At 41.5% G+C, this 15,857-nt stretch overlaps 1 protein-coding gene across 4 annotated transcripts in view; it reads left to right on the top strand.

The window, feature by feature from the left end:
• Positions 1–12,944, top strand: part of LOC139560033 (6-phosphofructo-2-kinase/fructose-2,6-bisphosphatase 4-like) — a 55,538-nt gene extending 42,594 nt beyond the window's left edge. For 2 of the 4 annotated variants that reach the window (XM_071376532.1, XM_071376529.1), the window contains exons 2-14: positions 6,491–6,607; positions 6,725–6,821; positions 7,144–7,210; positions 7,627–7,701; positions 7,832–7,888; positions 8,194–8,315; positions 8,490–8,697; positions 8,777–8,923; positions 9,059–9,163; positions 9,235–9,364; positions 9,581–9,643; positions 10,085–10,149; positions 10,869–12,944. In XM_071376532.1, coding sequence (XP_071232633.1) covers positions 6,491–6,607; positions 6,725–6,821; positions 7,144–7,210; positions 7,627–7,701; positions 7,832–7,888; positions 8,194–8,315; positions 8,490–8,697; positions 8,777–8,923; positions 9,059–9,163; positions 9,235–9,364; positions 9,581–9,643; positions 10,085–10,149; positions 10,869–10,928 — 1,313 coding nt within the window. In that variant the 3' untranslated portion in view covers positions 10,929–12,944. The remainder of the gene's footprint in view (positions 1–6,490; positions 6,608–6,724; positions 6,822–7,143; positions 7,211–7,626; positions 7,702–7,831; positions 7,889–8,193; positions 8,316–8,489; positions 8,698–8,776; positions 8,924–9,058; positions 9,164–9,234; positions 9,365–9,580; positions 9,644–10,084; positions 10,150–10,868) is intronic. The other 2 variants (XM_071376544.1, XM_071376536.1) reach the window with 1 other exon arrangement.
• The last annotated feature ends 2,913 nt before the right edge of the window (positions 12,945–15,857 follow it).

Below are 15,857 nucleotides of genomic sequence, written 5' to 3'. Positions count from 1 at the left end.
CTTCACTGTCAGTTTTGTCCTCATTATTAGGAGTTCATGGCGACTCAACAAATCACAGCGCAGATTGAAGGGTACAATTCCTGCTTTTACTTCCAGGTATGGGTTTAGATGAGGATTATTAAAAAAAAAAAAATGTAAATTTACAAAATACACAAGGAAGGGGTAACATTAAAGTATTAGAACATGAAGGACAAACAATACAGCATCAAGACACTATCAAACATGTATCAGTCTTTCCGCAACAGAGCCATCCTTATGTGTGAGGGTGGATGTCCATTATAGTGATATAAAATATGTCATAGTTTCCTTTTTCATGATCACAATCTTGTGAAACCCGAACCCTCCAGGATTCTAATATGCCATAACGCTTTATAACTCAGAGTCGCTATTCACCTCATAAACAAGTAGTTCCCTGAACAACGGCCACCATGGGGGGAAACAAAGCCTAGATTTAAGTAGTTATTTCTTCTAAACCAAAACACTTTTGGTGTTCTCATACCCTTACAATGTTGTTTTCATTATTGCTTGAACAGTTGCTAAGATTATACTTGATTGAATCGTTGCAAAATACCTACTTTGGATGCAGTAGTTATTTTCTGCTGGTCGAGAGAACTCCCCCATGTTTTCCCCCACGGTGGGAAAATTATGAATACCGGCTCAGTCTATGGGATCAGCTATGCTAAGCAACAGTATTGGGCCAATGAATCTGTTTTATTTTCGAAAAGCTTCCACATGGAATCATAACTTGTCCTAACCTTTGTAATCTTCAACCAAGTTATGGGTACACTCAAAATGTCCGCCACTCCACCCATTATGCCATCCATGACTTGAAAGGGGAGGCCTGTTCTATGGATTCTATTTCTATGGCTGCGACTGTCGGTTTTCTTGTCGCAGACACATGAAAAAAGTTCAACTTTGACCATGTCGTAGCGTCCGTTGTAGCTCGCCATTACCTTGTAAATAATGGACTTTGTTGTGAGTTTATTTTCCTGAATAAAAAGTAAGATGTCAGCTATGCTCTGGTCATTATTTGAACTAGCTAGCTAGTAACAAAACACTGTTTAGAAAGTTGCTTTTAGTTGCCTGGCTTATGACATATATATTTTTAAATGGATGGGCTTATTGTTATTAAAATACAGACATTTGGACCACCAGGCTGCTGATGTCATGCAGCCTGTCGTTTTTGTGTTTATACCTTCTCATAACAATAGAATGTTCATGATGTCACTGCGACAACTGTCGACAGATATGTGGATAGACCAACTGTAAACTCGGCATGGGCACTGTGAATTGAATATCCGGATATCTGAACGGACGTTAGTATTCAAACACTTGTGAGAGATAAAAAATAATGATTATTACATTTTTGGGGGGCCTATTTTAACAATGAAAAAGCTTTGTCTAAATGTAATTAAATTGTCCATGTTACATTGTTACACACAACGATATAAAGTACCATGACTTGAAATATTGTGCATGTTTATCGTCACATTTTAGACTAAAATGAAAAGTTATTTGTAGTAGTTATCGTTTTTTTCTCAGGCCATCTCATCTCGTTATCGCCATAGTTTTAGCCAGGAAAAATGTTGTTGACAAGTATTTTTTGTCATAGTTGTTGTTGACGAAATTAACGCTGTATTCCATTCTCCCTATCACTTCATTTATCATCTGCTCTAGGCACATCTCAATAGGTGGTCTAGGTTTCCTCATGACATAGCACAAGTGGGGGAGGCCGATGACATCAGAGGGCACCATCAGACCAACTCCTTGAATGGCCTACTCCTTTAAGTTTGCAGAAAAAAATAGATTTTTCTCAACATATTTGTTTGCCCTTAACCTTAAGTGTGTGTACAGTCGTGGCCAAAAGTTTTGACAATGACAGAAATATTAATTTTCACAAAGTCTGCTGCCTCAGTTTGTATGATAGCAATTTGCATATACTCCAGAATGTTATGAAAAGTGATCAGATGAATTGCAATTAATTGCAAAGTCCCTCTTTGCCATGCAATTGAACTGAATCCCCCAAAAACATTTCCACTGCATTTCAGCCCTGCCACAAAAGGACCAGCTGACATCATGTCAGTGATTCTCTCGTTAACACAGGTGTGAGTGTTGACGAGGACAAGGCTGGAGATCACTCTGTCATGTTGATTGAGTTCGAATAACAGACTGGAAGCTTCAAAAGGAGGGTGGTGCTTGGAATCATTGTTCTTCCTATGTCAACCATGGTTACCTGCATGGAAACACGTGCCGTCATCATTGCTTTGCACAAAAAGGGCTTCACAGGCAAGGATATTGCTGCCAGTAAGATTGCACCTAAATCAACCATTTATCGCATCATCAAGAACTTCAAGGAGAGCGGTTCAAATGTTGTGAAGAAGGCTTCGGGGCGCCCAAGAAAGTCCAGCGAGCGCCAGGACCGTCTCCTAAAGTTGATTTAGCTGCGGGATCGGGGCACCACCAGTACAGAGCTTGCTCAGGAATGGCAGCAGGCAGGTGTGAGTGCATCTGCACGCACAGTGAGGCGAAGAGTTTTGGAGGATGGCCTGGTGTCAAGAAGAGCAGCGAAGAAGCCACTTCTCTCCAGGAAAACATCAGGGACAGACTGATATTCTGCAAAGGGTACAGGGATTGGACTGCTGAGGACTGGGGTAAAGTCATTTTCTCTGATGAATCCCCTTTCCGACTTTTTGGGGCATCTGGAAAAAAGCTTGTCCGGAGAAGACAAGGTGAGCGCTACCATCAGTCCTGTGTCACTCCAACAGTAAAGCATCCTGAGACCATGTGTGAGGTTGCTTCTCAGCCAAGGGAGTGGGCTCACTCACAATTTTGCCTAAGAACACAGCCATGAATAAAGAATAGTACCAACACATCCTCCGAGAGCAACTTCTCCCAACCATCCAGGAACAGTTTGGTGACGAACAATGCCTTTTCCAGCATGATGGAGCACCTTGCCATAAGGCAAAAGTGATAACTAAGTGGCTCGGGGAACAAAACATCGATATTTTGGGTCCATGGCCAGGAAACTCCCCAGACCTTAATCCCATGGAGAACTTGTGGTCAATCCTTAAGAGGCGGGTGGACAAAAAAAAAAACTTCTGACAAACTCCAAGCATTGATTATGCAAGAATGGACTGCCATCAGTCAGGATGTGGCCCAGGAGTTAATTGACAGCATGCCAGGGCAGATTGCAGAGGTCTTGAAAAAGAAGGGTCAAACCTGCAAATATTGACTCTTTGCATCACCTTCATGTAATTGTCAATAAAAGCCTTTGACACTTATGAAATGTTTGTAATTATACTTCAGTATTCCATAGTAACATCTGACAAAAATATCTAAAGACACTGAAGCAGCAAACTTTGTGGAAGTTAATATTTGTGTCATTCTCAAAACTTTTGGCCACGACTGTACATTACTGGATTTTTACATGGGATATTGTTTCTCAACAGGAAAATATAAATAGCTGGAGTGTCCATTTTTAATAGCAACAATCAATACAGTATTGTAGCATAGAAGTAAGGATGGAAAAATAGAGTGATGGCTATATATCATGAGAAGGTGATATTGAACCAATGCACTGTGGGTAGATAAAACAAAACTGCTCTTTCCATGACATAGCTTTCACCTGGTCAGTCTATGATCTCTTGATGTCACTTGTTAAATCCACTTCAGTCAGTGTATATGAAAGGGAGGAGACAGGTTAAAGGATTGTTAAACCTTGAGACAATTGAGACATGGATTGTGTATGTGTGCCATTCAAAGGGTGAATGGGCAAGACAAAAATGTAAGTGCCTTTTAATTGGGTATGGTAGTAGGTGCCACCCGCACCGGTTTGAGTGTGTCAAGAACTGCAACGCTGCTGGGTTTTTCACGCTCAATAGTTTCCTGTGTGTATCAAGAATGATCCACCACCCAAAGGACATCCAGCTAACTCGCTGTGGAAAGCTTTCGACACTTTGTAGATTCCATACCCCGATGAATTGAGACTGTTCTGAGGGCAAAAGGGGGTGCAATTCAATATTAGGAAGGTGATCCTAATGTTTTGTACTCTCAGTGTATAATTAGCACAAAGAGCCTGTGAGATGAGTTGTAGTAGAAGAAATGTGTTGTACAAGTTAGCAGCGTCCTCCACTAAGCCACAGCTTCCCCTTGGCTGCGACAGACGGCTCGCTCTCTTTGCTCTACAAGATGGTGTCCGGACGCGTATTAAAAACTCTGTGCCGTCTAGCTCATTCCACATCCAGTTTAACATCCACTCAAGTGCTCCGCTGGCCGAGACGTCCAGGTTGCGCTCCACTGTCCGTCCTCATCTTCGTCAGTGTTACAACTGCCCCCCCCCCCCCCCCCCCCAAGACGCAAATCTCGTTTTTCTTAATAAGCAGCAGAAAAGCCCAGGCAAATTCTGTGAGTTCAGCCGCCCTTTAAACATAATTTGAGCAAATATATGCACAGTGAAGGCGACGTTGAACTTATGGAAATGGCAGCACAGGAGCGCCTGTTTGTTTGTTTGGACCACCTGTCCATGGCCCAGCAGCATTGAGAAGGGACTGGTAAACGATCAATATGAGCCACTGTTATTGTTGCGCTGCAGAATAACAGGCAGCCAACTATCGTCAAAAGTCCAAAACAAAACAGTTGGGGAAAACTTACTGATTCACTCCAGAACTTCCATATGTCCCTTCACTGTGGGTTCGGGTCCCAACAGGGATTGCCCCAGACGGTTTTATGAAGAACATTTCCTTAGAGGGCATATTTCTTTAATTAATCCTTATTTTACCTGGTAAATTGACTAAGAACATATTCTCTTTTACAGCCATGACCTGGGGTAGAGTTACAGGGGGGAAGAGAGGGGATGAATGAGCCAATTGGAAGCTGGGGATGGTGGCCATGATGGTATGAGGGCCAAATTGGGAATTTAGCCAGGACACCTGGGTTAACACCCCTACTTTTCCGTTAAGTGTCATGGGATCTTTAGTGACCACAGGGAGTCAGGACACCCGTTTAACGTCCCATCCGAAAGACGGCACCCTACGTGGGGCAGTGTCCCTGTCACTACCCTGGGGCTTTGGGATCTCCTTTGACCAAAGGGAAGTGCTCCCTAAAGGCCTTCCAACACCATTTTCAGCAGCATCTGATCTCCCATCCAAGGACTGACCAGGCTTAGCTTCAAAGGCAAGCCAGCAATGGGATTCAGGGTGGTATACTGCTGCATAACTGTGTTGCAGAAGAGAGATTTTGTTTGTGTGGAGGGCAGTGTCGTTTGTGTGGTAGGTAGACAGCAGATGATTACTCTGCAGTCTTGGTTTGTCTCACCTCCTGTGGAACTCTGTCTCCTTTTCGCTGAGTCAACCAAGGGTTCAGTCAGCCACTGCTTGGAATCTGTAGTATTTTAGGTTTGACTTGTTCCGTGTCCTCACACTAAAAAAACAACACTGTCTCCCTCTGACCTATTCCAGACGCTCCCTTGTGCTGAGCTCGACTCTCTCCCTCAGGTGCAACCGCTGCAGATTTCAGAGGTGGTTGTCCCCACTTTGGCTCGTTGTATATTTGGCACAGTAATTGGAAAAATACTAGAACAAAGAACCATGCCAGGCTTGGTGTGATTTCATAGGGCCAGTGGAGGGGATTACAATTTCTTGTTTACTAAGGAGGAGGGATAGCCTGTTAGCAGCCAGAGTTTGTAGTACAGTTGCCTACATTTCCCTCTGTTTTGAAGAGGGCCACAGGATTACTTTATCAAACCAGGCCCAGTTTACCAAAAGCATCTTAAGGCTAAGTTCATCGTTTCAACATTCGTAGGAGCTCGTAATCTAATGCCTGCTTCAGACCACTCGTAGAAAAGCTAAGTACATCATTAGATGCTTTTTTTGCCCTAGGGCACTAGTGTGTCACTCTTTTTGGACTTTTGTTGATTGTTTCAATAAGGCTGTTCTGTAGTTGATCACTGTAAGTTGGTTGTTCTAGGATCATCGGATAGTATGCCTGTGTGCAGTCTGTGGATCCCTCTTAGCGTCAGGTTTATTTACCCTAGTTTAATTAGATCTGTAAATGTGTGTTACAGCTTCACCAGCCTTTGCAAAGCCATAGTCTGTTTGACTTGCTCTCTGGTATGGGAGCAATTTATTCATTTCATTTTTATTCCTAGATTCCCTTCTGTCAACAACACAATTCATGCCTACTTCTCCTCTCTCCGCTCTACATTCTCATTCTTCCTCAGTTGGCTCAAATATGTTAGGGGTTTCAATTCTCATTGTGAATGCATGTATCTGTTTGTCTGCTTTACCTTCACTCAAATGATCACCCAAAGCTACTCCATCCAGTCTACGCCTTAATTAAGGTCTGAGTTGTTCGGTTCGATTCTGCATTAATGGGGCAAGGTCCCACTTGATTCAACAATAGACTGTACCTTCCACTGATATTCACAATGTGTGTGTTCATTAAACTTTCTGTCTCTCTTCCTATTTTTCTGTATCTCCTCTTTTTCTCTCAGTATGTATGACCAACTGTCCCACCCTCATTGTGACGGTGGGCCTCCCAGCGAGAGGGAAGACCTACATCTCCAAGAAGCTGACCCGCTATCTCAACTGGATTGGTGTGCCAACCAAAGGTACCTGGTCAAGCTTTTTCTCTCTGTCTCACACACACATATACACATACACACAGGGAATAGGGTTTACCCTATAAACATGTTCATCTTGACTAAAAGTATCTATGTGTTGTTTAGAGTTCAATGTGGGTCAGTACAGGAGGGAGTGTGTGAAGATCTACAAGTCTTTTGAGTTTTTCAATCCAGACAATGAAGAGGGGCTGAAGATCAGGAGGTGAGGCTGGAGAAGGGCTGATGGATTGAAATGCATGGGACAAGTTAGGCCTAGCCCAACACTCTATTCACTTATCTCTCAGTACAGGCCAAAGTTACAGGGAATAGGCTCTTTGTTGGGCTCTACTAGGCAGATACAGTTGAAAGAGGGGGGGGGGGAATAAGTATTTATTTACATGAATTTCTACAAAATGCATTTTGACCCAGTTGCTTTATTTTAGCAAAGTTTCAATTCAGGTAATTATCATAGATCTGTACCTACATTGTCTCTAAGTAGTTTCTTGCCATCTTTCTGATTCTGTTGTGTACGTGTCCACCCATAGGCAGTGTGCACTGACGGCGCTGAATGATGTGTGCCAGTACCTGACTGTGGAGGGGGGCCAGGTGGCGGTGAGTAGAGCAGATCAGGCCCACGGTGACTTGTTTGGTTCATGATCACAGTGTGAATGAGGATGTTGCTGAATAGTGGGAAAAGGGTGCACACGCCAATAGTTATTTCTTGCTTGGTAATTACATTTACTCAATGTATTTATGTACATTAGGTACATGTATTCCAATGCCACGGCTGTCTTGAATGTTAAATTCAATATACAGGTATGTAATTAATCTAGCCTACTATGCAAAGAATAACTTGTGTTTTGGCGTGTGCACCCTTTTTCCCACTTGCTCTTCAGTCTACAAGACTTGTTTGGGTAAGCGCAGCAACTCCTATACATGTTCATGTTTTGCTTGGTGCCGCCGGGACTCCTAACCTGAATGCAATGAGGATGTTGTGACTGACTGGAGTTTGATCTTCCTTACCTCAGGTGTTTGATGCCACTAACACCACCAGGGAGAGGAGAGGGACCATCACCAGGTTTGCAGAGCAGAAGGGATTTAAGGTATGGAACCCCAGGGCCAGGCGTTAGTATCTGTAGTTGTCTATTCATTGGATTCACTAGCTTTCTTATAGTGTACAGTATATTTCACTGTAGTGTATTTTATACTAAATCTTCATTTTCAACCTCCTAGGTGTTCTTTGTGGAGTCTGTGTGTGAAGACCCTGATGTCATTGCGGAGAACATAGCGGTGCGTGACATCTCTGCTATCTTTCAGCACTGTGCGTGTGTCACTGGTTGTATAAAAGATCAGACATTATTAAGCATATTTGCTCATAAAATTCAAGACTTCTGCTTTAATAAATGATATTCCTGTGTGACAGGCCTCCTGATGAATAATTTCTACTATCTTTCTGTTGATATGCCCTGGCAAACATTCAGACAAGCAAGATGTTTTTCCTCTTTTTCTCTCGACTCATTTCTTCTTACTGTCTGTATTTCTTCTTACTGTCTGTATTTCCTCTTACTGTCTGTATTTCCTATCTGTCTGTGCAGCAAGTGAAGCTGGGTAGTCCTGACTACATAGACTGTAATACAGAGGAGGTCATCGAGGACTTCATGAAGAGAATCAAGTGCTACGAGAACGCTTACCAGCCACTGGATGATGTTCTAGACAGGTGAGCACACACACACACACACACACACTAGTGGTTTCAGAATACGCTTTGACAAGATACTGGACAAGTGAGAATGCAAACACACACTCAGAATACACATGGACAAGGTCAGCAGTCTTAACCTCACACTGCTAATAGATCTGATAGTCACTCCTACTCCATCCCCCACCCCAGGGATCTGTCCTACATTAAGATCATGGACGTGGGCCGGAGATACCTGGTGAACAGGGTGCTGGACCACATCCAGAGCCGCATTGTCTACTACCTAATGAACATCCACATCACACCACGCTCCATCTACCTGTGTCGCCATGGAGAGAGTGACCTCAACGTCAAAGGATGCATCGGAGGAGACTCAGGCCTGTCTGGCAGGGGCAAGGAGGTTTGTTGGTTTGTCCGTCTGTCTTTTCGTAATAAAAATGTATATGCAACAATCTTTCTCTCCCTTTCCTGTTGGTCAGTTTGCAAAGTGTCTGGGGAAGTTTATCCAGGAGCAGAACATTAAGAATTTGAAGGTGTGGACCAGCCAGATGAAGAGAACCATTCAGACAGCTGAGGCCGTGGCTGTGCCCTATGAGCAGTGGAATGCTCTCAACGAGATCGATGCTGTAAGTCTTGTGTGTATGCAACATTTGTTTGTATTTTGGCCTAAAATATTAATTTAATGTGTCCTTTTAATTTCAATGTGATGTCTCCTAACCCTGCTGTTAAACAGCTTGTTTTGCTTTGTCTCCCTCTCCTAGGGTGTGTGTGAAGAGATGATGTATGAGGAGATCCAGGTACATTTCCCTGTGGAGTTTTCACTTAGAGACCAGGACAAATACCGCTACCGCTACCCTAAAGGAGAGGTGAGTCCATCACAGCACAAATACTGAGTGACAAAGTGTGTGTGTTAACAGGCCTCTGATTGTCCCCTCAGTCCTATGAGGACCTGGTGCAGCGGTTGGAGCCAGTCATCATGGAGCTGGAGAGGCAGGAGAACATCCTGGTCATCTGTCACCAGGCTGTCATGCGCTGCCTGCTCGCTTACTTCCTGGATAAGAGTGCAGGTACCGTATATCTCTTAAAATACCCACCACACCCCAGTATTCCGGTTGAATTCCTACTATTCAATAGAAACTGAGCATATAGGAGAGTGAGTGTTCTGCATGTGCTGTTCATCAGTCTTGATCAGATAAGCATTGGTATATGATTTTAGTAACTCTAACACAACTCAATTGAATCCATTTAGGCTTTTACAACATTGTTCTGTTTTTGTTCTTCAGAGGAGCTGCCTTACCTGAAGTGCCCTTTGCACACTGTATTGAAGCTGACCCCTGTGGCGTATGGTGAGTACACTATTATCAATAACTGCATGAAAGTGTATTAATAAACACAGCATAGTGGTTTCAATGAGATGCTTTTATTCCAGGGGTGCAACTTTCACTGGGGACCTGACCCCCCCACACATTCTGAAATAGCATTTTTGTGTACATCTCCCCCCATAGTTTTATCATTACACTGTGATACAAAAAGTGGCATTGTGTGCTTAAGTGTTATATATTTTTATTCAGTATAAAACCAAAGTTGCGCCCCTGCTTTATTCCATGCATATTTACTCCAATGACATGTATTTATCCGTTTGATTCGGAACACCTGGATCTTTTACACTGCACCTATATTTGATGTACCTTAGTAGTGTTGATCTGTGTATTAGACCCAGTGTACTGCTGCTGCTCTCTAGTGGTCTGACGAAGGAACATGTTTTGTCTCCCATCCTGTCCATGTAGGATGTAAAGTAGAGTCTGTCTGGTTGAATGTGGAAGCTGTGAACACCCACAGGGACAGGCCGGAGGTAGGTACCCCAGACAGAAGCACCCTTACTGGGCTTGCACTCTCAAAATCCTTGTTCACACTGCAGGCCTAAATGCTCAGATACGTTTTTTTGTTTTTCAAATCAAATTTGTGTGTTTAGACAGCATTCATTTGCTGACAAGGCTACACTAGGTGTCATAGTAATGACGGGTGTGTAGGCAGATTGGTAGTGGTGCTCGTGCTTCCTATCACTGAGACGCTATGTAGCGTGCTAAGGTGACAACAATGCCTGCCGTGGATGTTTGCTTTGAATGTTCAAAATCATAGTGTAAGAACACTTTTAAAGCCTCAAGATAAGATGATCCAACTTTCAAAACTGTCCTTTTTGGCTAGCCACGGCACTCAACTAGCTAGCTAGGTAGCTGTTTAACTTTCTAGCACATTCACTCATTTTTATGTAAACAATTAAGAAGCTAGTTTGCTACCACACGCAAGCAACAAAATATATAAGAATTTATATATTTTTTTATAAACCACCTAGGTGGTTTGAAATGTGTCTTGAAATATCCGATCCTATGTACTTTTTGCCTGTTCAGACTGCAGGAAAAAGAACCGATTTCGAATCGGATATGCAAATAAATTGGATTTGAGTCACTTCAAACTGCCAATGTGAACACAGCTAAACAGAGAGAGAAAGGTTCAATTAAACTAACCTTATGTTGCCTAGTCCTGACTGCTCTCTCTCTTTTCATTGTACAGAATGTAGACATTTCACGGATGCCGGAAGAAGCCCTGTTCACAGTCCCCGCCCACCAGTGATGAGTGACAGCGCACAAAGTTTAGATTCAATCAGTTCTTCCTTAACCTGCGATAACTGACAACTGCATAGCAGTTGCATTGCTTTTATTCATGGAATGTCGGAGGTGTAACTGCGTTAGAGCTGTCAAATCAGGATACCTATTGCGGACATTTCCATTTTATGTGCCGAGTCGCATTAGTAATAATCCCATGCAGCCTTGTTACAAGTTCGAACACTGGAATGTGTTGTAATATACACCTCGATTAGGCTGATATGAATCCTCATTATTTAGGTTAATGATGTTCAATTTGAGTATCATTATTTCTATATAGCCTAGACTTTCTCGTTCTGAACTTCTAACGTGAGTGGGACGGGTGTGGCTTCCTGACAATAACCGCACGAGCAGCCGCTCAGATTAGACAGCTCTAAAGCAGTTCCACCTCCAGCACCTCCTAAACACCAGCTATGCGGGTGTTGGCTACCGCTGGTTAATGCTTGATCTGATTGAATCCAGGCCCTAGACTCCAAAGTGACATCACTCACCATGGCTACTTCATCTACTCAATCAGAAATCAATGCAAATTGCCAATAACGACGCGTAATCCCTGCCCCGGTTTCGGTAAAAAGCTGAGGGATGGGCTGGAGAAATTTAGATGCATGGGCTGACCATCCATGATATCAACATTGAGTTTTAACCATGTTTTGAGGCTATATAGTGTTTGTTTACTTTGTTTACAAACATTGGAGTAGAAGCTTAGATTTTGGGTTCTGATGGAGACATTTATACATTTCATTCTTCAAGAATCATTCATTTATAAGTCCAAAAATGTATGTAGCGACTGCTGATTTCCCATTTTAAGGTTCTTTAAAAAAAAAAAACTTGTTTAATCTTGGTTTCTTCACCTGATCTGTGTCTTTCCTTCTGTGGAAAATCGACTGTGTTTAGACAGGCATCCCAATCCTGATCTTTTTTCCACAAATTGGTCTTTTGACCAATCCATATCAGATCTTTCTCATAGCTGATCTGATTGGTCAAAAAAACAATTAGTGAAAAAATATCAGAATTAGGCTGCCTGTCTAAACGCAGACGTCTAGACAACTGGAATCCAGTTCAATGGTGATTCACCCCACTATCGGGGTATGTGTGCCCGCGAGTGTGTTTTGTATGTGTGTGAGTGTATTATGAACAATGTAAGGACAATCTGATGTGAAACCTTTTTTATATACATGACATATGGCTTTTAATCAAATTGTAAAGTGTCTTGACACTGGCTGCGTTTACACAGGCAGCCCAGTTCTGAACTTTGTCCACTAATTGGCCTTTTAACCAATCAGATCAACTCTTTTGCCAATCATTTGGCAAAGATCAGAATTGGCTGCCTGTGTAAACTAAATGTAATACTCCTTGTTCTTAGTATTTTAGTTTTTGTCCAACCTGTCTGTTAACAAGTGTTTGTTTTTTAAGCTGTTTTTTTATTTTGTGAATTTCCTATTAAACCGACTATTGCGTTTACCCGCTGCAGAAGATGTGATATTTGGAATCGGACTCTAGGTGGGGACATAAATTGTAGGTCTTTAAAAAATATATATATACATGTCTGGTATAAGACATATAAAGGACATATAAAGGTGGTTTTGCACATCTATTTTTTCAATCAAGGTCATCTTCATCTAGTTAAAATCTAAACTGATTGACTTTTTTTCATGTTGCATCAGTGATCTGCTATATCTAGAATGTGTTTGGCTCTATTGCTCAATGTCTAAAATGCTGCTGTAGTTTAGCATCTGTAGTATCATGACAAATCAATTGAAATGACTACTAATATCTGTGTAAACATAAGTAATGATCACCATAATAATCAGGTGTCAGTAATGCTGTGAATGTCATTAAATCGCTCGCTGGTTGTTTATCGTTTTCAGCATGTTCACCATGTCTTGTTTGTTCATTTTGACTTGTTTGTCAACGTGCCAATAATATGATGCATTCAATGTAAATATCTACATCATCCAAATGGAATAAATATTTTTTTGTTAAATCTCTTGCTGTAGTCTTCTGCTAAAAAAAATGTCTCGAAGTGTTTCATGTAGTTATAGTCAGAGCCATATTTATAGAGTCCTTACTCAAGCCTTGGCCTTAACTGTCCAGTGAAAGTCTCACTTTTAAAAGCACATCTTAACTCATACCCAAATAATAGTGTTTTTGATTCATCCTATACTTGTATTTGTGGCCAAAGCATAAGTGAGAGAAACACTTCAAAAACCCCACCTCAAACTTGTATCTCAAACATACGGTTTCAAAAATGCTTGCTATCTTCTCAGAGGATGCTGTCATGTTTATGGCTTGAGACATGTACTTTTTATTGACCAGTATATACGCCCACACCGTTTTGTTGTTGGGGTATGCCCACAACATTCAAACAGAAAGCTGTTTTTTAAACAGGACCAAAGCAGCTGTTTCTATCTCAATATCAAAAAAAAATGGGTAACAATTAAGTACCTCAATGTGTTTGTTTTCAATTAAAATGGTAAAAAAGATATATATAATTATAGCTTCTTAGCAAAGAGCATGTTCTCAAGCAACACATGCACTAGGACAGTCTGGAATTTGTCTGAGTGGAGAGGGGGGAAAACTGAAAATTAGCTGTTGGAACTTTCTTATTGGTCTGTTAACTAATTTACCGGCCAAAACTCCATCCCACCAAAACAGGCTGAAATTTCAGGATGTCTTTTCAAACAGCTCTTAGGGTTCTATTCAATCCGCATTATGGAAATTCAGCTTTACAGCGTAATTGAAAATAAAATGCAATGTTCCCGCTTTAGCAGAGACTGCATTGATGGTAAACACTGCTTATGTTGTCTCAATCCAAAATTACATTTACAGTACCAGTCAAAAGTTTGGACATACCTACTCATTCAGGGGGTTTTCTGAATTTTTGTACTATTTCTACATTGTAGAATAATAGTGAAGACATCAAAACTATGAAATAACACATATGGAAAAAGTGTTAAACAAATCCAAATATACAGTTGAAGTCGGAAGTTTATATGCACTTAGGTTGGAGTCGTTAAATCTCGTTTTTCAACCACTCCACACATTTCTTGTTAAAAAACTATCGTTTTGGCAAGTCGGTTAGGACATCTACTTTGTGCATGACACAAGTAAATTTTCTAACAATTGTTTACAGACAGATTATTTCACTTATAATTCACAATATCACAATTCCAGTGGGTCAGAAGTTTACATAGTCAACTTAGTGTACCTTTTAAACAGTTTGGGAAATTCCAGAAAATGTCATCATGTCTTTATAAGCTTCTGATAGGCTAATTGACATAATTTGATTCAATTGGAGGTGTACCTGTGGATGTATTTCAAGGCCTACCCTCAAACTCAGTCTCTCTTTGCTTGACATCATGGTAAAATCAAAAGAAATCAGCCAAGACCTCAGGGAAAAAAAATGTAGACCTCCACAAGACTGGTTCATCCTTGGGAGCAATTTCCAAACAACTGAAGGTACCACGTTCATCTGTACAAACAATAGTACGCAAGTATAAACACCATGGGACCACGCAGCCGTCACACCGCTCAGGAAGGAGATGCGTTCTGTCTCCTAGAGATTAACGTACTTTGGTGCGAAAAGTGCAAATCAATCCCAGAACAACAGCAAAGGCCCTTGTGAAGATGCTGGAGGAAACATGTACAAAAATATATATATCCACAGTACAACGAGTCCTACATCGACAAAACCTGAAAGGCCTCTCAGCAAGGAAGAAGCCACTGCTCCAAAACCACCATAAAAAGCCAGACTACGGTTTTCAACTGCACATGGGGACAACGATCGTACTTTTTGGATAAATGTCCTCTGGTCTGATGAAACAAATATAGAACTGTTTGGCCATAATGGCCATGGTTATGTTTGGAGGAAAAAGGGGGATGCTTGCAAGCCGAAGAGCACCATCCCACTGTGAAGCACGGGGGTGGCAGCATCATGTTGTGGGGATGCTTTGCTGCAGGAGGGACTGGTGCACTTCACAAAATAGATGGCATCATGAGGTAGGAAAATTATGTGGATATATTGAAGCAACATCTCAAGACATCAATCAGGAAGTTAAAGCTTGGTCGCAAATGGGTCTTCCAAATGGACAATGACCCCAAGCATGCTTCCAGAATTGTGGCAAAATGGCTTCAGGACAACAAAGTCAAGGTATTGGAGTGGCCATCACAAAGACCTGACCTCAATCCTATAGAACATTTGTGCGCAGAACTGAAAAAGCGTCTGTGAGCAAGGAGGCCTACAAACCTGACTCAGTTACACCAGCTCTGTCAGGAGGAATGGGCCAAAATTCACCCAACTTATTGTGGTAAGCTTGTGGAAGGCTACCCGAAACGTTTGACCCAAGTTAAACAATTTAAAGGTGATGCCACCAAATACTAATTGAGTGTATGTAAACTTCTGACCCACTGGGAATGTGATGAAAGAAATAAAATCTGAAATAAATAATTCTCTCTACTATTATTCTGACATTTCACATTCTTAAAATAAGTGGTGATCATAACTGACCTAAGACAGGGACTTTTTACTAGGATTAAATGTCAGGAATTGTAAAAACTGAGTTTAAATGTATTTGGCTAAGGTGTATGTAAACTTCCGACTTCAACTGTATTTTAAAGTAGCCACCCTTTGCCTTGACAGCTTTGCATACTCTTGGCATTCTCTCAACCAGCTTCATGTGGTAGTCACCTGGAATGCATTTCAATTAGTTTTTTTACAATCTCTTACACATTAAAAGTGTTACTTGAGGCACAAAGCATTAACTCATGTACCTAATCTTCAGACCAAGTCTGCAAAACTGCAAGCACGTTATCTGCTTTACACTCAGTTTGCATTTTTAAAACACACTTTTTGCTAAACACTAAACACAGTTCTCTACATTAGACACATCTTTCAAAA

This window comes from Salvelinus alpinus, chromosome 2 (assembly GCF_045679555.1).
Source record: "Salvelinus alpinus chromosome 2, SLU_Salpinus.1, whole genome shotgun sequence".
Lineage (NCBI taxonomy): Eukaryota > Metazoa > Chordata > Actinopteri > Salmoniformes > Salmonidae > Salvelinus > Salvelinus alpinus.
Note: the sequence above shows the minus strand (reverse complement) of the source record. Positions and strands in the feature narration are given on the sequence as shown.